The following is a 22446-nucleotide window of genomic DNA, read 5'->3' on the forward strand; positions in this document are numbered from 1 at the left end:
CCTGCTCGCAGGCCCCAGCCACCATCCTTCCTTCCCCTCAGGCCTGTATTAGTGGCTTCCCATGTGTCCATTCAGAGAGAGTTTAGCAAAACACAGATATATACCCTTCATCCTTTTCTACAGAAGTGGAATGTTACAATGCTGTCCTACGTTTTGCTTTTTCATTTGCACTTGTATTTAGAAACAGAACTTTGAAGACAGATTTCAATACAGAAAACTTTTTTGTGTTCATTTACACTTCGACACAGTGAATCCCACCTCTAAGAAACCTACCCAAAAGATACACTGGCAAAAATACAAAATATTCTATTCACAGGGTATTTCAAAAGGAAAGAATTTGAAATGTTTATCACCAACTAAAAAAGTTATGACCAACCTAGACAGCATATTAAAAAGTAGAGACATTACTTTGCCAACAAAAGTCCATCTAGTCAAGGCTATGGTTTTTCCAGTGGTCATGTATGGATGTGAGAGTTGGACTGTGAAGAAAGCTGAGCACTGAAGAATTGATGCTTTTGAACTGTGGTGTTGGAGAAGACTCTTGAGAGTCCCTTGGATAGCAAGGAGATCCAACCAGTCCATCCTAAAGGAGATCAGTCCTGAATATTCATTGGAAGGACTGATGCTGAAGCTGAAACTCCAATACTTTGGCCACCTGATGCGAAGAACTCACTCATCTGAAAAGACCCTGATGCTGGAAAAGATTGAAGGCAGGAGAAGGGGACGACAGAGAATGAGATGGTTGGATGGCATCACCAACTCAACAGACATGAGTTTGAGTAAACTCTGGGAGTTTGTGATGGACAGGGAGGCTTGGTGTCCATGGGGTTGCAAAGAGTCGGACACGACTTAGTGACCGAATTGAACTGATCACCAACTAAAAAAATGGTGACTGCTGGGGGAAGAAACAGAAGTCAGGGGACAAAGATGGAAGGCCTTTCTGAATGTACCTTTTAAAAAAAAAAATTGTTTGAAATTTTACGTAACTTTTTTTGGTAAAAAGTCCCCCTGTAAATTGAAAGGGAAGTGAAACAAAATTAACTGTGTATAGATATGGAGCAGTAACTAGAGAGGAACTGTTTCCAGTGACTTTGACATACTCGCAATCTGGGAGTTCCCTGGTGGTCCAGTGGTTAGGATTTGGGGCTTTCACTGCTGTGGCCCAGGTTCAGTCCCTGGTTGCGGAACTGAGATCTCACAAGCCTCTGGGGGCCTCCAAAATAAACACAGAAAAACACCTATAATCCCTAGTTCAGGTTCCTCAACCTCAGCAATACTGACATTTTGGGGAGAATATAGTTCTTTGTTGTGGGGGGTTGTCCTGTGTATCATAGGGTGTCAGTACCCAAGGCTCAGGTGAGCCTTCCTGATTGGCAGTCATACTTCACACATACGGTCAGACATCACTGCCCCCCAGCATTGTGCTGTGTGAATCCCCCAGGAGAGTGTTCTGAAGTACAGGAGGAGGGGGCAGGCCATGCCAGGAGGAGCCACACGTGGGAGCACCAGGGTGGGTCAGGAGGCACTGCGGGTGAGGAGGAAATGTGGGCAAGAGCCATCAGTGTGAAGGGACTGGCAGGGGCCGGGCTGGGAAAGCAGGCTCGGGACTGGCTAGCTCCAGGAGGGGCAGGCTCTCCAGGGTGAGCAAGGCAAAGATGTCATGCCAGAGACACCAGGAGCGTCGGCACAGCGAGGACAACCAGAAGCTTGAGCAGACCCTCTTCCCCTCGCGCCTTTCTCTTTGCTGACTTGCACTGTAATAAATGGTAACTCTGAGGACAGTAGCTTTTCTGAGTTCTGTGAGTCTGTCTACTGTCTCAATCTGAGGGTGGTCTTGGGGACCTCAAGACACAGCTGCTAAAACCATTCTGTGAAAGGGTGAGGGTGAGGGGTTGGATCAGGCTGGTACCACTGAACTCTCTGATTAGTTACTGAAAGTGGGACAGCCTGATGTCACGTTCCCATAGGTTAATATAATGTAACAGAAGTATGCAGAATCTCCTGGAAAGAACTGAACTTGGCTGTAATCAAGCCTCTTCATGTAACCACAGATTTATAGGAAATATGAGGGGGAGAGGAACCGGTTATCAACACTGGAGGAAATAAGCAGCCAAATCCTGGATGGGAGAGAGTCTACCAGACAAATGACCCATCTGTCAAGGACATAAAAAGGAGTGAACTGCTAGAGATTTAGTGACACAAAAGATACATCAACCCAATGCACTGTGCGGATGTTGTTTGAATTCTAATTTGAACAAATCAGTAGTCAAAACACATTTTTGAGACAATAAGGGAAACTAAACACAGCCTGCATAATAGATATTACAGAATGATTGTTAATTTTATTGGGTGGAATAGGATGGCTAGAATTCAGTTTAAAATGTTCTAAGAAAAACAGAATTGGAGGGGAGGGGGGAAAAGATCAGACAACAACAGCATAAAGCTGATGGATGTTTGGTCTGGGTGACTGGTACATGGAGGTGATTGTGCTTTTCTATTTTTGAGTCTATTTAAAAATTTCTGTAAGAAGTTTCTTTTTAAAAGGTAGTTAAAAATTGGAAGTGGTTATCAGTAAAAACACATGATCTAAATGTATGAAGTTTGAGAACCTGCCAATATTGCAGAGATGTGATTTTAAGGCACAGGTGAGATTCTAATCTTGGGTTTTTAAGAGATTAAAGCAAAACATAGGGAGTGAGCTGTCTAAGCTCTCCTTTTGTCTCTTGACAAAACAGGCAGAGTTCAAAGTGAACACGCCTCTGGTCTCTAGCTTTCAGGGTTTCCTAGTCTCTGTTCTAAAGTCTAAATTGATGGGTGTTTTTTCACATTCTGTACACATGTGACAAACACCATAAATTTTAGGAAAGAAAAGACACTAATTCCTTACATTCTCAAATAAATCTTTGTCTTTGAAAACAGAATCTCATGAGAGTGATGCATAACCTTCTGTGGATAAGAGCTTCTGCCAGTTGAGGTATCTTATATCATAGGATTTGGGGTCAGGTCAGGCAAAGGGTTGATTAAAGCAGCATGTGGGAAGTGTGGCCTTCGGTAGTGAGGTTTTTGTCTTTGCTCCCACCTAAAAGGATTCCTCATAGAAAAAGGTTCAAAGATAACTCAGTATGAGAAAGTTATGGGGGAATTACCTGGCAGTCCAGTAGCTAGGACTTGACAATTTCACTGCCATGGCTCAGGTTCAATCCCTGATTGGGGAAGTAGGATTCCACAAGCCACACCACTGCCCTCCCCTCCCTGCCCCATCCCCACCAAAAGCTACAATGATAAAAAGGCAAAAAAAAAAAAAAAAAGAAACTTTATGTATTATTTCTGCAATAAAAAAATATTAAGAACATATGTTCACATGCAAACCTGTACATGAATGTTTATAGCAGCAATATTCACAACAGCCAAAAAGTGGAAATAACGTAAAAGTCCATCAGCTGATGATTAGATAACAAAATGTGGTATATCCATAGAACTGAATGTAATTTTTATCCAATAAGCCGGAACAAAGTACTGAATGATGTTACCAATTCACATTACAACATTATGAGTCTTAGAACATCATGTTAAATGAAAGAAGCCAGTCACAAAAGACCACATATTATATGATTTCATTTATATAAAATGTTCAGAATAGGCAAATCCACAGAGACACAACATAGATTGTGCTCGCCCTGGGGTTAGTGGGGGTGTTGAGGGGATATGAAGAGCGGCTGCTAATGGGTTCTGTACTGGGTCAGATAGCACCCACCACCCCCAATTTAGAACAAAAATGTTCTAAAATCGACTGTGGTGATTTTGCACATCTTTGTGGATATACTGAAAACCACTAAACTGTACATTTTAAATGGATGAATTTTTTGGTATGTGAATTACAGCTCAATAAAGCTGTTATTAAAAATATTTAAAGCTATAAAGAAATACTGAAGAATGAACAAGGTCCTTGAGTAATCCCAACACAGAGAACTTCCACTTTCAGTCAGTATATTAGAGTGTGAAGAGGTTGAGAGTTAAATACTGCTGCTGCTGCTAAGTCGCTTCTGTCGTGTCCAACTCTGTGCGACCCCATAGATGGCAGCCCACCAGGCTCCCCCGTCCCTGGGATTCTCCAGGCAAGAACACTGGAGTGGGTTGCCATTTCCTTCTCTAGTGCATGAAAGTGAAAAGTGAAAGTGAAGTCCCTCAGTCATGTCCGACTCTTAGCGACATCATGGACTTCAACCCACCAGGCTCCTCCGTCCATGGGATTTTCCAGGCAATAGTACTGGAGTGGGTTGCCATTGCCTTCTCCGAGTTAAATACTAGATGTTAGGAAAAAACAGGCCTGGTTTCTAGGTGTGCTACTGAGTTGCTATAGGGACTTTTGTTTGGCCTTTTAGACAGAACTCTTTCCAATGAAAGTCACAGAAAATGGAGTCAAAGGGGCTTACTCAAAATAACAAGAGCAATTTATCTCACATCGTTGAAGTCCAGAATGGGCACTAGTTTCAGGCACCCAGACAAGGTCATGAGAGCCTTCATCCTCTGGGCTGTTTCCTTCATCACCTTGTTCTCCAGCTGGCTGTCTCTGGGAAGTGGGCAAAAGCAGCCCCAGGCAGTGCCGGGTTACCTGGTGCTCACAGCTCCCAATACGAGAAGAGAGGGAATCTTTCCCGGTCGCTCTGGTGTTAGTTCCAGGACTGTTCAGGGTTGGCTCACACTGCTGGAGTCAATGAGGAAAGTTCACTTCACCTGAGTCTCAGGGATAAAGCAGAAAAGGGTGGTTCTTCAAAGGAAGCAAGGCTGGGTATACAAAATATATGTCCATTATGACAGGTGAAGCTCTAAAGTTTGCAGAGATTCAAACATCATGTCAGCCCAATACTTGCTGAATCAACGAGGAACACACAAAATGGAGCTACTGCAGAGTACTTCTACAGCATCACATTCCAAATTCTTGTTCTTAGAGAAGCAATAAAATACAGGACGCACACCAAGGTCATTAGCAAGATGCTGTTTTAGCAGAGAGCTACTTCAATCAAGTACTATTATTGTTCAGTTGCCAAGTAGTGTCCGACTCTTTGCAATCCCATGGACTGCAGCTCCCCAGGCCTCCCTGTCCCTCACCATCGCTCAGAATTTGTCCAAGTTCATGTCCACTGAATTGGTGATGCCATCCAACCACCTCATCCTGTCGCCCTCTTCCCCTTCTACCTTCAATCTTCCCCAGCATCAGGGTCTTTTCTAATGAGTCCGTTCTTTGCATCAGGTGGCCAAAATATTGGAGCTTCGGCCTCAGCATCAGTCCTTCCAATGACTATTCAGGATTTACAATGGACTGGTTTGATCTCTTTGCTGTCCAAGGGCTCTCAAGAGTCTTCTCCAGCATCACAGTTTGAAAGCACAGTTCAATCAAGTATAGTTTGTTTCATGTCCAAAATTCCATCCATCTGACATAGAAGAGATCTACCGCTCTGGTAGATGGCAGTCTTTCTTCCTGATCAGCCACAAGAAAATCTAAGGCCTGTTCAGCATGTAGGAAGACAGTAGTCCAGTATGAATGAATGGAACACAGTTGTTGCTCATTTAAACTGGTGATAGTCTGGGGGGTTTCTGATCCAGGATCCAAACGCCTGCTTCCAGAGCGCACTCCAGGCCTGCTGGTATGTGGACGCAGCCTCCTTGTACTCTTGGTACGTCGCTAGCTTCTGTGCCCTAATGCACACACACCACCAAGCAAACACATTCTCAATGGACAGCTCACCACCGCGGCCAGAGAGATACCTCCGCAACTGGCCGGACAGATTTATTAGGAGAGACTTAGGAACAGAAGGATTCTGTTATGTTGTCCTAGAGTGACTCTTAGCTCCTTTGTAGGAAATTCACTAGAAAACAACATGGGATTAAAATAGGTAAAAATAAACAGTCTGTTTTTTTTTCTTTTTTTGGTCCTGGTGGAATCAGATAAAAAAGAATAACTGTTATCTACTACTTGGTTTAAAGTTTTCTACATGGCTATAATCTTCACTGGTAGGATCGAGCCATTAGACACTTCTCAACTGCATTTTCCCAAAGTACTTTTCATCTTAGTCATATTCTCCTGTGTAATGAAAGCCAACACCCCTTCCCAAATCCTTCAGTGTCTCTGACTGCTGAAGAATGGCTAATGTGCTGAGTAATGTAACACTTACACTCAGATAAAAAGATTTTTTTCAGACAAAAATTCTTTCCTTTGATCAAATTTGAGTCAGGCTTCTCAAAGTCCTCTTCCTGACCCAGCCCCGACCTTGAACTAAGTCCTTGTCATCTCACAGCTGAAGAAACTGAGACTCGCAGCTCACTGAGTCAGGTTTTACCCTGCTTCTACTCTTTCGTTCTTTGCAAAGATCTTAGGAGACGCCTGTTGTTTCTTCACTCGCTACAGCGCAGAGCCGAGTTGCTAATTGTAGCAGACACTGATTCTAGTTCTTTGATCAATTTCCCATAGCTTTTTGGTGGTTAATGGATGGGAGCTACACGCATGACAAAGTTAAACTTTACCTGAGCCCTCAGTTCCTAAAACAAGCGATGGTTAAGAAACCTCCCTCCTGTATTCCTGTGTGTGGGAAATGGCAGACTGGAAAGAATCACCTTTCTTCATGACTTAAGACTCATGGGTGCCCCCCTGGTTTACCTGTGACAAGGCCAGACACAACCCTCCAAACACCTGTTTTTTGTCTCTTACTGATTAGCTGAACTGTTTGTACCCACTGACAAAATCTCATCAAAATGCCTGATAATTTGACCAAATATTAATTACCAGTTATGCTTCTCTCCTTCCTGCAGACCCCAAAACTTAGAGCCACTCTTTCTGAGCTGGCGTAGGCAGGTGTACCAACCCTTTCTTTTAAAAGCCCCTCCTGAGGACTGACACTTCCTGTTCAATGGTGCCGTCACACTACCTGCTCACCTCACTCCCACATTTCCAGCTCTAACTTTGCTTAGACAAAACTTCTCCTTTGCGCCTGCTCTTCGAGAGGCTTACAGACCTTAAGATTGCGATGCTCTTGCTACTGCATTAGTCCTTCTCCACCTGCTGAAACAGGCCCTGTCTCTTACTGCAACAAAGCCTTCAAATGATGTCTCTCCTTACCTAAGTCCAGATTTGTTTTTAAGGCATAGAATGTATAGCAACCCACCCAGTTCCAATCTGACTGATTTTTCCAGACAAGAAACAAGCAAACTGACCATGGATGGCTGGAGGGCATCGACACCGACTGCAGGATACACGATGCCGCAAACAGGCAGCAGCCTCTTCATACGAGTGTCCAGCTACTCCCTGGCTTCCCCACTGTTGTATAAAGAAGGATTTGGCTGGTCTTTGTTTCCACTTCCTAGGAGGGAACCTATAAACTTTCAGAACTTCCTTGGTGATAGGAGTGTCTTTGTTATTCATGGTGGACCCTTTGGATCTCAACTTTTTACTTAACGAGGTGACTCATGGTGGGCCCTAGATAGTTTCAGGATGGGCTGGCTGTGGCTGAGAGATCAGCCATGAGATTACAAAGTTGGGGCCCTGAGTCATCTGCTATCTGACATCCTGGGGTGGGGAGAGGAGAAGGTGGAGATTGAGTTCAGTCACATCGTGTGGCCAGTGATTCCATAACTCATGCTGGATGAGGAAGCCCCAGTAAACACTGGGCACTGAAACGTGGGGCAGGTTCCTGGTCGGTGACAGACAGTGATGTGCTGGGCAGGTGATGCCTCCTGGGGACACAGAAGTAGCAGGCCGGATACCTTTGCAGACCTTGCCCTGTGCATCCTGTCTTTTATCTGGCCCTTATTTGTATCTTTTACAATAAAAGGCATTCAAAGTACGGTGCTTTCCTGAGTTCTGTGAGTTTTTCTAGTGAATTATTGAACCTGAGTGGGTAGTTGGAACCTGAGTGGCTTTGGGGCCCCCTAGAATGTGGCTGGTGTTACCAAGTGAGGTCAGTTTGTGGGCACTGTGCCCTTACCCAGTGAGATTTGGCCTGACTTTGTTAGCGTCTGAACTCCCCCCACCCACCTGCTCATCAAGTGGTTTTATAGTCTCTGCATTCCTGTTTGGAAACTAATTTAAGTCCTCGAGCTTTAGTTCACAACCACTGATTGAACAAAAGAAAAAGAGAATGATATTCCCAACAGCATACACAGACACCTCAGCGCTCACATTCTCACAGTGCTCTCCACCTGGAGTTGGACTAAAGGAGGGCCTGAGATGGGCCGGGCCCAATTCCACCCACAGGCTCTGTGACTCTGTCCCACCAACTATGCCCCCATCACATCTCAGATCACACACATGTCTGCAGCTGTGGCTATAGGGACTGAAGAGCACGTGGTCAGTACTAAGTACTCATTGGCCTACTGAAACATCACTCCTGCCAAAACCTCCAGCCATTCATAAATATGAAAAATGTAGGTCAAAGGCATCACCTGAGTGAGTCTGGCCACTTGTCCTCTGAAATACTGCTTAGCAGCTTCTGGAATGATCTAAAGAGCTCTACTTTGCTGATTCGGGATCTGTTTGAAAAAAGATCAAGAGGATTTATTAAGTGTTTAATATGCACCAGGCCACCATCAAAGATATTGGGCTTCACATGGTATCTTTCTAGGTCTGAATGTCCTGAGCCCCCATTTTCACCAATGCTTGGCAAGAAAAATCCAGATCTGAGAGTCTGATTAGGTTGAGACACAAAAATGATTCTCATTTCATAAACGTTATCAGCAGTGAAATCATCAAGGTGACAGGCTGAAATGGGCTAAACGCAGAGGGAATTACTAAATTCTGCCCCCAAGGATACCCATCAGCTGTTATTTGGCTACCACCTTTCAAGGGAGCTGGCCCTTGGGTAACACTGCTTACAAGACATTGAAAGGTTTGTTTCAGAGACTTGAGTGTTGCTCCCTATATGAACTGTGGTTATAAAGTCCATTCAGCCCAGGCACCTGAGGAAGAATCTCTAGATTCCTCCTATGGGGATTACAGTCCTTGGGAGGTAAGTCCTTTGCTTCTGAATCAAGCTTCATGATGGTCATAGTTTGAAGTAGTGAAGGAAGTCAGTGTAATTCTTTACCAGTTACTTGGGTCTTCCTGGTTTTGCTCTTTCATAACAGCTGGGGCCTAGAGTGTACGTGCCTCCTTCCTTTCCCTCATATACACAATTCATGGGCTGACTTAGAAGCTGGGAAGCGTTGTGTGTGCCAACAAGGTACAGTCTTATTTTACGTACCATACCCGTCTCCTCCTTGAAAATCGTACCATCAGCTGAGACACAGAGGCCATCGTTGGCATATACTAAACAGGGAACTGTAGTCTGCTGAAAAGCTCCCTTACCTGGCTGGGACCTAGCCTACTGGAGACATCACTGCTTAAAGGGGAACCTGAGTGGCTGCCGGCATTCAGGAACATAAGGCTGCTTTTTTTGTTTGTTTGCTTTTTGTTTTTGGCTGTGCTGTGCTGCATAGCTTGTGGGATCTCAGTTCCCAGACCAAGGATTGAACCCAGGCCCACAGCAGTGGAGTGAAGTCAAAGTTGCTCAGTTGTGTCTGACTCTTTGCAACCCCATGGACTATACAGTCCATGGAATTCTCCAGGCCAGAATACTGGAGTGGGTAGCCTTTCCCTCCTCCAGGGGATCTTCCCAACCCAGGGACGGAATCCAGGTCTTCCACATTGCAGGTGGATTCTTTACCAGCTGAGCCACAAGGAAGCCAGAGTCCTAATCACTGGACCTCCAGGGAAGTAGCCTGCTTTAACATGGAAAAAAAAAAAAAAAACCACAACCAAAAAACTAATGGATCTCATTAACAGACCAAAGGAGAAAAGTACTATAAGGAAAATATGTACAGAAAATGCATTTGTTATAATTCAACATCCATTGAGTGATTTAAAACCTTTTAGCAGCAGCAGCAAACTAGGACTAGGAAAGATAGTATTTAAATTCATAAAGGGTATCTATAAAAATCCTACAGTTGATACATGTTCTCAAAATCAAGAATGATAGAGGGATACTTGCTATCAATGCTTTTATCCAACGTTATACAGAAGGTCTGGCTAGTAAGACAAGAAATAAAAGGAATAAAGATTGAAAAGCAAAAACTGAAGACATTATTCAGAGATGATTGTGACATTGTCACCTCTGGTTAGCACAGTAAGTGAGAAAAAAAAAAAGGAGTGGCAACTTGGAAAGGAAATACTATTTGCAAAAGATAGTCTACATTAAAAAATTTTAAAAGAATTCATACATATATTAGTAGAACAGTAAGAGTTAGCAATGTTGCTGGACACATTTATTGTAAGAGAGAAATAAACAAAATAGAAGTTGATTGCAGTAGCAATGACGAGAAAATGAAATAAAGGAAATGAAAATGACTTAAACAGCGTCAGTGGTAGCAATCTCTGAATGGTGATTCTTGCCTCCTGGCATTCGAGCCCTTATGTAATGCCACCCCACGTAGAACAGGGCTGACACCAGTAACCATTAGAAGACTGGGTTGGAGTGTGACTTCTGAGGCTACTCATAAAAGTCTCTGTGGCTTCTGCCCTGCTCTCTTGGGATGCATCCTCTCGGCAGGGGGGAACCAGCCATCACACTGTAAAGATGAGTATCTGTAGCATCACGGAGAGACCCAGGTTGAGAGGAACTGAGGCCTCTTGCCAACAGCCAGCCAGCTCTGACCTGGCAGTCACATGAGAGAGCTACTGGAAACTGGATCCTCCAGCCCCGGTCAAGCTTTCGGTGACTGCAATGCTGGCTGACATAATAGAGCGCAACCTCATGAGCCCCTGAGTCAGAATTATCCAGCTAAGCTCCTCCCAAATTCCTGAACTACAGAGACTATAAAATAATGTTAATTGTTGTTTTTAGCCGCTGAGGTGTTCTCCCCCACCCCGCCATGGGGTGAGGGTGTGATTGTTATACAGCAACAGAAAACGAATACAACACCAAGAGATAAATCTAATGAAAGATGTGAGAATCATAAAACTTTACTGAAATAGATATAAGAAGACGTAAATAAGTGAACTTTCAAAACTATTTTAAATTTGGGGCACAACTGCCAATTTGGCACCAGCATTATATAGCGAGATAAACACCATATTCCTGGTTTGAAGACTTAACAATGAAAGATGTCAAATCTTTAGATTTAAAGTCTAAGGAAAGCCGAGACACTCTTGAAAGACAAAGCAAGGAGACTTTTCCCCTAACAGATATCATCTTATTATAAAGCTATGGTAATTAAGACTATGGTTTTGGTGTAGGGAAAAACAGACCAATGGAACAGAACAGAATGCCCAGAAAGAGACATACATACATATACACATAAAATATTCTAAGTTTGCTATGTATTCACTTAAAACATAGATTTCAATAAAATTACTATAGTTTCTTTTTCTATAAAGAAAATAAAATGAGTTTCTCTGACAGGGAGCTTGTATTGTATGAGAGCCTTTTATATATAACCATGTATTGGGTCATTGCGAGTGTACCAGAAAGAGGTCAGATAAGTGAAATTCCTGTAGCTCAAAGTGCTCATATTTTTTCTATTCAATAAACTGGGCTGGTAGAGCTAATAAGCAGCTGGAGCTAAAGCTGCCACTAAGTAGGAACTGTCAGACTGAAATACCAATCCCCTGAAACTGAACTAAAATCACAGAATTAAAATACAGGGCAAGTGTTTATATGATTGCATTAGAACTGAAAATTATTACTCAAGAACAAAATAATCCGTTCAATATTAGTGAAAATATATCCAAAGGGTGGTCACCAAAGGCAACTGTAATGTTAAATCTTTTATTCATCCAGTAGTTTAAGTGTGAATAATACTGATTAATTCATACTGACTGATTAGACAATTAAGAAATTACTTTTAGCCAAACCTCACAGCTTCACATAATATTTTGCCTAGTTGATTCACTGGCATACCAACTAGCTAGATCAACCTAACACTTAAAAGACTTGTAAGAAACAATTAAACATGGATGCTTCGAACACGGATTTCAGGTGCTAATGCTATTCTCCTGTAACAGAACCAGGGCACTTTAGAGAGAAATGGTTCTATATACTGGAGCAGCGAAGTGATGGTCCTGGAAAAACCTCACACAGGACAAAGAAATGAGGCTGTCTGGCAGCTCCCTGTGCTTTCTAGGCCTAAACAAAAGAGAGAGAATGAAGTTTCTATAGCTAACAGAAACATATTAAGAGCAAAGCCTGAAGTTCATGACCCTCAAAAAGGGGAAGATTTAGAAATTTTTTTCAGATAATTAGTACCATATCATGGTTGGTTTTACCCAGTTAAAAACAAACATTATTTACGCTTTATTGCATGTGTGCTTTCAAGTAGGTTAGTTGATATGCTCACTGTTACCTAGAATCAAAGATTTCATTTCTAGATTTAAGAGTCTGAAACCATTTTTGGTGACATGACCACACATTTTGAGGAAGTTTAGAGAGTAATCCCAGGGGCGGGAAAGTCTGGTGGGCTGCCGTCTCTGGGGTCGCACAGAGTCAGACACAACTGAAGCGACTCAGCAGCAGCAGCAGCAGAGTCTTACAGAGCCCACATTTCCACTGCCCACATCACGCAGAATCAGCAAAAGAGGAGTACAAAAGATAGGCTAATATCTTGCCCCACATGCTCATGTTCCCCTTTGAAATACTGATACGAGAGCCCATGAGATTTTTGCTAAAGCCCAGTGGCTGCTGATGTGCAACTATGAAAGAACATCTGGCTACAGAATCACAGAACATTAATGAAATATGTCAAGGAATTTCATCCACAAGAACAAGGAGCCTCAGAAATCAACCATGCCATGCTCTGTAGTCTGGAGAAGGGATCCACTCAAGGTTCACTGAAGAAATGCACCACTTAAGCCTCACAGGAAGGAGTCAGCTGGATTCTGTTTACCACCAACACTGTGGTGAAACGTCAAGGCCTCTAGCGTCACCGTGAGAAGCCGTCAGTGATACACAGCGTAGCAGCTTTTTGAGAACAGATCTGCAAATGTTTTCAACATTCTTCCCTCTGGGGCACCGAATGGTACTTTCTCTTATGAATGCTTTTGGTCTAAGTCACCTCATGAGTAATGTTTAGGTGTTATATCTATAAAGATAAATTGGGAATCTCTCCTTTGCTGGAAAAGATCTCCCTCCAGAGAAATAAGACCTTTCTCAAGACTTGTTTAACAACAGAACAGAGTGACTACACTAATAACTTCTCTGTCAAAGAGACTCACCCAACAATAACCATTAATGTCATAAAACCATCTTGGTAACTGCTAGATGCTATGTTCCAATAAACCCTAGTTCCTTTTAGCAGTGAGGATTACTTTCTTAGATATTAACGTCTCCCTGGTGAGTTGGTTAATATTGCTGATTGGTGCATCAAAGAGCTAGGAAAGCTATACATACACACATAATTTTTTTTAAAGATCACACATTCACATTCAACCTAGGCCTATCTTTATTCTAATGCACTTGGACACACTTTGTTTGTTCACTCTCTTATCCTTCTCTTTTTTAATCCAATGAGCCATGTCATGATCTCTCAGGATGCTGTGGCAGCTCATGTGGGATGGAAAGAGGATATGCCTCTTCAGAGCAAAGAGAATTTAAAAGGATTTGCCACTTTGTGGCAAACAGTAAAATTAAGCTTCTGGAAAATGAGGGTCCTTTATCTGATTCCTGTTATTATCTCCTTGTTTGCAATAAACACAAAAACATAAATACTACCTTTTCAAGTGTTTGTTGGCCATCAGAGATAGCCAACAAACACATGAAAAAATTGCTCAACATCATTAATTACTAGAGAGATGCAAATCAAAATTACAATGAGGTGCCACCTCACACCAATCAGAATCAGATCAGATCAGATCAGATCAGTCGCTCAGTCGTGTCCGACTCTTTGCGACCCCATGAATCACAGCACGCCAGGCCTCCCTGTCCATCACCAACTCCCGGAGTTCACTCAGACTCATGTCCATTGAGTGAGTGAAGCCATCCAGCCATCTCATCCTCTGTCGTCCCCTTCTCCTCCTGCCCCCAATCCCTCCCAGCATCAGAGTCTTTTCCAATGAGTCAACTCTAAGCATGAGGTGGCCAAAGTACTGGAGTTTCAGCTTTAGCATCATTCCTTCCAAAGAAATCCCAGGGCTGATCTCCTTCAGAATGGACTGCTTGGATCTCCTTGCAGTCCAAGGGACTCTCAAGAGTCTTCTCCAACACCACAGTTCAAAAGCATCAATTCTTCTGTGCTCAGCCTTCTTCACAGTCCAACTCTCACATCCATACACGACCACAGGAAAAACCATAGCCTTGACTAGACAAACCTTTGTTGGCAAAGTAATGTCTCTGCTTTTGAACATGCTATCTAGGTTGGTCATAACTTTCCTCCCAAGGAGTAAGCGTCTTTTAATTTCATGGCTGGAGTCACCATCTGTAGTGATTTTGGAGCCCAGAAAAATAAAGTCTGACACTGTTTCCCCATCTATTTCCCATGAAGTGGTGGGACTGGATGCCATGATCTTCGTTTTCTGAATGTTGAGCCTTAAGCCAACTTTTTCACTCTTCACTTTCACTTTCATCAAGAGGCTTTTGAGTTCTTCACTTTCTGTCATAAGGGTGGTGTCATCTGCATATCTGAGGTTATTGATATTTCTCCCGGCAATCTTGATTCCAGTTGTGTTTCTTCCAGTCCAGCGTTTCTCATGATGTACTCTGCATATAAGTAAATAAACAGGGTGACAATATACAGCCTTGACGAACTCCTTTTCCTATTTGGAACCAGTCTGTTCTTCCATGTCCAGTTCTAACTGTTGCTTCCTGACCTGCATACAAATTTCTCAAGAGGCAGATCAGGTGGTCTGGTATTCCCATCTCTTTCAGGATTTTCCACAGTTTCTTGTGATCCACACAGTCAAAGGCTTTGGCATAGTCAATAAAGCAGAAATAGATGTTTTTCTGGAACTCTCTTGCTTTTTCTGTGATCCAGCAGGTGTTGGCAATTTGATCTCTGGTTCCTCTGCCTTTTCTAAAACCAGCTTGAACATCAGGAAGTTCACGGTTCACATATTGCTGAAGCCTGGCTTGGAGAACTTTGAGCATTACTTTACTAGCATGTGAGATGAGTGCAATTGCGCGGTAGTTTGAGCATTCTTTCATCATCAAAAAATCTACAAGTAATAAATGCTGGAGAGGATGTGGAAAAAAGGGCACCCTCCTATACTGTTGGTGGGATGTAAATTGATATAGTCACTATGGAGAACAGTTTAGAGGTTTCTCAAAAAACTGAAAGCAGGACTACCATATGATCTAGCAATCCTACTCCTGGGCATATAGCCAGAGAAAACCATAATTCAAAAAGACACCCCCCCACACACACACACAATGTTCACTGCAGCACTGTTTACAACAGCCAGGACACGGAAGCACTCTAAATGTTCATCGACAGAGGAATGGATAAAGATGTGGTACATACATATAATGGAGTAGTACTCAGCCATGAAAAGGAATGAAATGGTGCTACCTGCAGAGACATGGGTAGACTAAGACACTGTCATACAGAGTGAAGTAAGTCAGAAAGAGAAAAACAAATACTGTATAATACTGCTTATATACGGAATCTAGAAGAATGAGAGATGAGTACAGATGAGTTTATCTGCAAACCGGAAATAAAGACACAGATATAGAGAAAACAAACTTATGGATACCAAGACGGGGAAGGGAGGCGTGGAATCAATTGGGAGATTGGGATTGACGTATATACACTACTATGTATAAAAATGGAGAGGGAAATGGCAACCCACTCCAGCATTCTTGCCTGGGAAATCCCAAGGACAGAGGAGCCTAGTGGGCTACAGTCCACGGGGTCACAGAAGAGTCGGACATGACTTAGCAGCTAAACAACAACAAATGTATAAAGTGATGAGAACGTGCTGTCCAGCGCGGCGACCTCTCCTCAATGCTCTGTGGCGACCTAAATGGGAAGGAAGTCTAAAAAAGAGGGAACACTTGCATATCTATAACTGATTCACTTTGCTGTACAGCAGAAATGAACGCAACATTGTAAAACAACTGTACTCCAATAAAAATTAATTTAAAAAAGGTATAAAAAATATTACCTTTGAGTATTGCACTAGAATTTTAAATGCTTCTAACATCCTGGAAGTCTTGAGTTCATATTCCAGATTGTTCTAAAACATGGAGGTCCCAGGAGGGCACTCGGGAATGAAAAGTGAGGAAACCCTCTCTCCCCTGCAGTGGTCAGTCTTTAGAATTAAAGCAACTGATTCTTTCAAACGTAACATGCAGCTTCATTTGATGACTGAAGGGGGGCATCTATCTTAACAAGATGTCTACTGAAAGCCCTGCACCATGTTAGAGGCATTCTCTCTCAATTTTCACATTCCTGGGTGATAGATACTCGGAGTTACCCTTGTTTTATTGTTGGGGAAACTGGGGCTCAGAGAGGTAAAGTAATTTGCTCAATTACTGGGGGGAAAGGAGCCTGGAATTAAACATCAGTCTCTTGAACTGCAGAGCTTCTGCTCTTTCCACCATGAACTTCCTTCTGTATCAAGTCTGCCTTCTAAATGGAGAGACATCCACAATATGACAGAAGCCTCAGATTGCCTTCTCCAGTATTCCTCGTCTTACAGATACGAACATACTGAGGCCCTTACTCTGAGGCCTCAGTCTTATGAGGCCATATCTGTCTTACAGATATGAACACACCGAGGTTCATACAGATATGAACACACTGAGACATTTCTACACACTGAGACATCACTTTGCCAACAAAGGTCCGTCTAGTCAAAGCTACGGTTTTTCCAGGAGTCATGTATGGATGTCAGAGTTGAACGATAAAGAAAGCTGAGCGCTGAAGAATTGATGCTTTTGAACTATGGTGCTGGAGAAGGCTCTGGATACCTCCTTGGACTGCAAGGAGATCCAACCAGTCCATCCTAAAGGAGATGAGTCCTGAATATTCATTGGAAGAACTGATACTGAAGCTGAAACTCCAATACTTTGGCCACCTGATGAGAAGAACTGACTCACTGAAAAAGACCCTGACGCTAAGAAAGACTGAACACAGGAGAAGGGGATGACAGAGGATGAGATGGTTGGATGGCATCACTGACTTGATGGACACGAGTTTGAGCAAGCTCCGGGAATTGGTGAAGGACAGAAAAGCCTGGTGTGCTGGAGTCCATGGGGTCACAAAGGATCGGACAAGACTGAACTGAACTGAACTGAACTGAGGCCCAGAGGGCTAACAGACTTGTTCAAAGACACCTGGGTAACTGGAGACAGAGCCAGGGTGAGAAAAGGGGCACTCCCAATCACACAGAAAACAGTGACATATTGGGACAAGCTGGAAAACAGCACTTTAGGAATCTGGAGAAAAGATGGTAATTTTGAGCTAGAAAGCAGTGGTAAGGTAAGTTTTTAAGGTAAAAGATGGTGTGGGTTCACAGTGAAGAGCATTTGCTGCTGCTGCTGCTGCTGCTGCTAGGTCGCATCAGTCGTGTTCGACTCTGTGCAACCCCATAGACGGAAGCCCACCAGGCTCCGCTGTCCATGAGATTCTCCAGGCAAGAACCCTGGAGTGGGTTGCCATTTCCTTCCCCAATGCATGAAAGTGAAAAGGGAAAGTAAAGTCGCACAGTTGTGTCCGACTCTTCGCGACCCCATGGACTGCAGCCCACCAGGCTCCTCCGTCCGTGGGATTTCCCAGGCAAGAGTAAGAGCACTTAGACCTCAGCAAAGCAACAGACTGAAGCCCCAGGCAGGAGGGTGGGGCCAGCATGGGTTGCGGCTAGTCTGTCACTGCCTGCAAAGGCAGGACTCGGCAGGAAGTGTGCTCCCTGGCTCTCCTGACCTGCTCTGCTCACACATCCTGCTCTGTGGTTAAGGGCTGATCCCCTGAGAGATGCAGACCTTGGCCTGAAGCTGGGAGGTCCTTGAGAAAAACTGCAAAGAAATCTCTATCCCTAAAAACAAAACAACAACAACAAAAATTCTGTAAATACTACTCGATTCAATAGCTTGAATATAAGAGACAGGCCAGATCTCCTGATAGGAGTCTGAACCCTTGTTAGTGTTTGTGAGAAAAAAACTTTTTTTTTTTAAGTCTGAAAGGATGTAAGTTGTTATTATTGTTTCCGTTGAGGGAGACAAATAAGCATGTCAAAAAGAAAAGAAACAAATCCACCTGTGAACTTTCATTACAATACAACTCTTTATAAGGGGGCATAAAAAAGACATGGAAGAGCCACTTAAAGGGAAAAGAACTACTTTTAAACTGTGGGAGTCTGACAACAGTCACTCAGCAGCAGCTCAGTCCAGACAGACGGAAAGACCCTGATGGAGAGGCTACTAGCCCACAGCCCCGTCCACCCTTGGGTTACTGCAGACCCTCCGTGGTTCACTGGGAGTGAAAAGCAGAGTGGCCAAGATGAACATTTAACAAAAGAAGAACCAATAAGGCAGATACATGAACCTCCAAACACACAGGCATGATACCCAAGTCTCATGTCCAGCATATCACATGCTCCACATTTCAATAAAAGTCAATTTGAAGATGCAAAGTCTTGTATTTATGGCACTTTTCTTGCCAGTCTAATCACTGTGAAGCTTCATAAATGATTCTTGGGTTCCAGCCTTGTTCTACTAAACCAGATTTCTTGTGGTAAGACCCAAGAAAGTGTTCAAAATCTTCCAGGGCAAAGAAGAAGGCTGAACGTTGAAGAATGATGCTTTTAAACTGTGGTGTTAGAGACGACTCCTGAGAGTCCCCTGGACTGCAAGGAGATCTAACCAGTCAATCCTAAAAAAAAATCAACCCTGAATATACATTGGAAGGACTGCTACTGAAGCTGAAGCTCCAATACTTTGGCCACCTGATGGGAAAAGCTGATTCTCTGGAAACGACCCTGGTGCTGGGAAAGATAGAAGGCAGGAGGAGAAGGGGATGACAGAGGATGAGATGGTTGGATGGCATCACCGACTTGATGGACATGACTTTGAGCAAGCTCTGGGAGATGATGAAGGACAGGGACGCCAGTTGTGCTGCAGTCCATGGGTTGCAAAGAGTCAGACACGACTGAGCAACTGAACAACAAGAGGAAAGAATAGCTTTTCCAAGAAATGATGCTGGGATAAGGATATCCACATGCAAAATAAAGTTGGATCCCTACCTCATACCTTATAAAAGCTAAATTAAAATAGATCAAAGTCCTAAACATAAAAGCTAAAACTATGAGAAGAAAATACTAGGTAAATATTTGTGACCTTGGATTAGACTACAGATTTTTACATATGACACTAAAAGCACAAACCATGAAATAAAAAAATAGATAAGATGACTTCCTCAAAATAGAACACTTTTCTGCTTTAAAGAACACTTTAAAAAAATGAAAGACAATCCACAGAATTAGAGAAAATATTTGAAATATATATCTAATAAAGGGTCCATACCCAGAATATACAAGGAAATCTTGCAAATCAACAATAAAAAGACAAACTGATTTTAAAAGTGGGCAAAAGATCTGAATAGATATTTCTTTAAAGAAAATATACAGTTGGCTATACAGGAAAAGATGCTCAACATCATTAGTTACTAGGGAAATGCAAATCAAATCCACAATGAAACAGAACTTCACATTCAATGGTTATAATAAAAGACAAAAACAAGTGTTGAAAAGGATGTGGGATAAATGAAATTCTCATATACTGCTGATAGAAGTCTAAAATGTTGCAGCTATTATGTAAACAGTCTGGCAGTTCCTCAAAAGTTAAACATAAAGTTATCCCATGACCCAGCAATCCCACTCCAAGTATACGCAAGAGAATTGAAAACAAATGTCCACCCAAAAGCTTGCATTCTGAATGTTCAGAGCAGAATTATTATTCAGAATACCCCCAAAGTAAAATAACCATCAATGGACCAGATTAAAAACCCGGTATACCCAGGGAATTCCCTGGCGGTCCGGCGGGTGGGACTCTGCATTTCCACTGCAGGGGCAAGGGTTTGATCCCCAGTCAGGGAAGTGAGATCTTACAAGTTATGCAGCCAAAAAAAAAAAGTTAAAAACACCAGCGCCCCTCTCCAAACTGGTATATCCATATGATGGAATAAAGCAATGAAGCAGTGACACATGATACAACATGGATGAAGCTTGAAAACCTCATGTTAAGTGAAACAAGCCACATATTGTGTGATTTCGTACAGAAAAAAGTCAAGAACAGGTAAATCCATAAAAACAGAAAGTAGACCTGTGGGCGCCAAGGGCGAGAGAACTGGAGGGGAGGGACTGCTCATGGGTGTGGGGGCTCTTTCTGTGGGGATGGAAATGTTCTGGAATCGGAGGGTGGTGAGGTGTGAACACACTGCCACCACCGCCGCCCCAGTACCCTGTACCTGGCCTGAAGGCGTCCGATTCCTTTCTTTGTTGTCCCCTGGGGAAAGCCATTGGCGGTGACATCCAGGGGCTGCTCAGGCACTGCACTCCAGCTGATGGCTAGGAAAAGGTAAGATTCTGGGGTTAAAGGTGTTCAGTTTTCTGTAAATGTCACAGGTATTTTAGTAAGACTATTTCCCGACCACTGCAGACCCGTGAGAGTTGGATATGATGTCAGAGACAGTGGCTATCACTCTGACGCTTGCCCTCCGGAGTATAAGAGTATAAAGTAGCTCATGATTCTTCATCATCATCACCATCAGGGCTAACAATCGTTAAAACATTTATTATATGCTGGACACACAGCAAATGCATGAAAAAAAAATCTCTCATTTATTCCTCATAACAACCCTGACAAATAAATGACAAATTCTTATCTGAAGATGAAGAAACTGAGGCTAAGAGAGAACAAGGTGCCCAGGGTCACACAGCATGATCCTGACCCACTGTGGGTGTCTCCTGAGCCCACATTATTGACAACTTGTGTGGGAAAGTGCTACCCCAGGCTGGGAGGATGCAGTGTCTCCCAGGCCACTCTACAGTCTGGGGACAGGGGACTCCAGAGCAAGTGGAACCTGGACCCCTCACCTGCCCCACAAGGAACAAGTCGGCCTGGGCTGTCAGCCTTTCTCGTCTGCACTGCACGGCGGCTCTGTTCAAACAGTAAATCTGACTGCTGTATTTTCACTTCTTGAACTCCAAAGCCTTCTGGCAGAGCCGAAACGTTCTGACACCTAAATGTGAGGGAAAATGCATGAAATTTGGCTCACTCCTCGACAGAGAGAATATCTAGGGCTGTGTACCACATCACCACCCACGTCTTAGCAAGAGGCAAAAGCTTTAGAAGGTGTGTGCATTTGTTTATTTATGGGGATGGTATAGGAGGTAGTGACAGAACAGAACCTAGATCCTCTGAGCCTTATGAATGCGGGAAAATCACTTCCGTCACTCTGAAGTGAAGCTAGGAACTTACCGCCGTCCCTCAGGGACTTCAGTAGCACCAAACTCTGTTCCTTGTAATGGGTTTGAAAGATTTGAAGACCTTAAGCAGAAATATTAACCTGTTGGCAGTAGCTTCCTAAGGAGTCATTCAAATATACCAGAAACCATAATTATTCTGTAATATAAAACTTCATTTTTTTCTATTTCACACAAAGTAGATGCCAACATGAAGTGGGTCTAGAACTGAGTAGACAGCAACTTATAGTCTCAGAATCAAGAAAACATGGAAAACAGAGAAAATGCCTTGGGCACCGTGCCTAGGATTGCCTTTTTTCCCCCTTAGCATCTTTATTTGTGTAAGTTTATATACCATAAAATTCACCCATTTCAAGTTATAATTCAGCGCTTTTAGTCACAGAGTTGTGCAGCAAGCACCGAAATCTAACATTTCCGTCACCCTGAGAGAAATCCCAGTCACTCCTTAACAGCAGTAACTCCTTGTCTCCTTCTCCAGCCCCTGGCACCCATGAATCTACCTTCTCTGGTTTGCCTACTTCGGACATTTCAGTCCATGAAATCATACGTGTGGCTTTTTCCATCTGGCATAAGGTTTTCAAGGTTCATCCGTGCTGTGACATGTATCAGACTCCATCCCTTTTTGAGGCTAACATTCCACTATAGGGAGCTACCATCTTTGATTGATCCATTGAGCAGCTGATGGACATCTGGGTGGTTTCACTTTTAGGGTATTATGACTAACATTGCTCTGAACACTCATGCACAGCCTTTATGTAGATGCGTGTCCTTATTCCTTTTGGATATGTACGTGGGAGTGGAATTAGTGGGTCATATCCTGGCACTGCTCCCAAGAGCTGGCTTTAGGAGAGTGCATTTGACAAGAGCGCCCAGGTTTCCCCGGGCCCTGGTCGTATTCTGCCCTCGGTACTATGGCAGGCATCAGGCGTGGCTGCCCTTCTTTAGGGAGATCACACTTGGGTGGTCATCCTTCATCTTTTTCTTTTTAAAAAATTAACACTAATGTT

General features: G+C 43.2%; 1 protein-coding gene across 50 annotated transcripts in view; it reads right to left on the reverse strand.

Annotated features, from left to right (window-relative positions):
• Positions 1-22446, reverse strand: part of ADAT1 (adenosine deaminase tRNA specific 1) — a 38086-nt gene that overhangs the window by 4931 nt on the left and 10709 nt on the right. For 11 of the 50 annotated variants that reach the window (XR_015145261.1, XR_015145258.1, XM_086349963.1 and 8 more), the window contains 4 exons: positions 21050-21195; positions 20422-20521; positions 8437-8523; positions 3299-5697 (listed from right to left, as the gene is read on the reverse strand). Coding sequence is in view for 37 of the 50 variants with exons in the window: in XM_086349963.1 (XP_086206089.1) it covers positions 5565-5697; positions 8437-8523; positions 20422-20521; positions 21050-21195 (466 nt within the window). In the remaining 13 variants the exon portion in view is untranslated. Of the gene's footprint in view, positions 1-3298; positions 5868-7208; positions 7729-8436; positions 8524-20421; positions 20522-21049; positions 21196-22446 lie in introns of those variants that run through there. The other 39 variants (XR_015145259.1, XM_086349960.1, XM_086349946.1 and 36 more) reach the window with 9 other exon arrangements.

The sequence above is a fragment of the Bos grunniens genome, chromosome 18 (assembly GCF_055505025.1).
Source record: "Bos grunniens cultivar Pamir isolate PY7600 chromosome 18, Bosgru_T2T1.0, whole genome shotgun sequence".
NCBI lineage: Eukaryota > Metazoa > Chordata > Mammalia > Artiodactyla > Bovidae > Bos > Bos grunniens.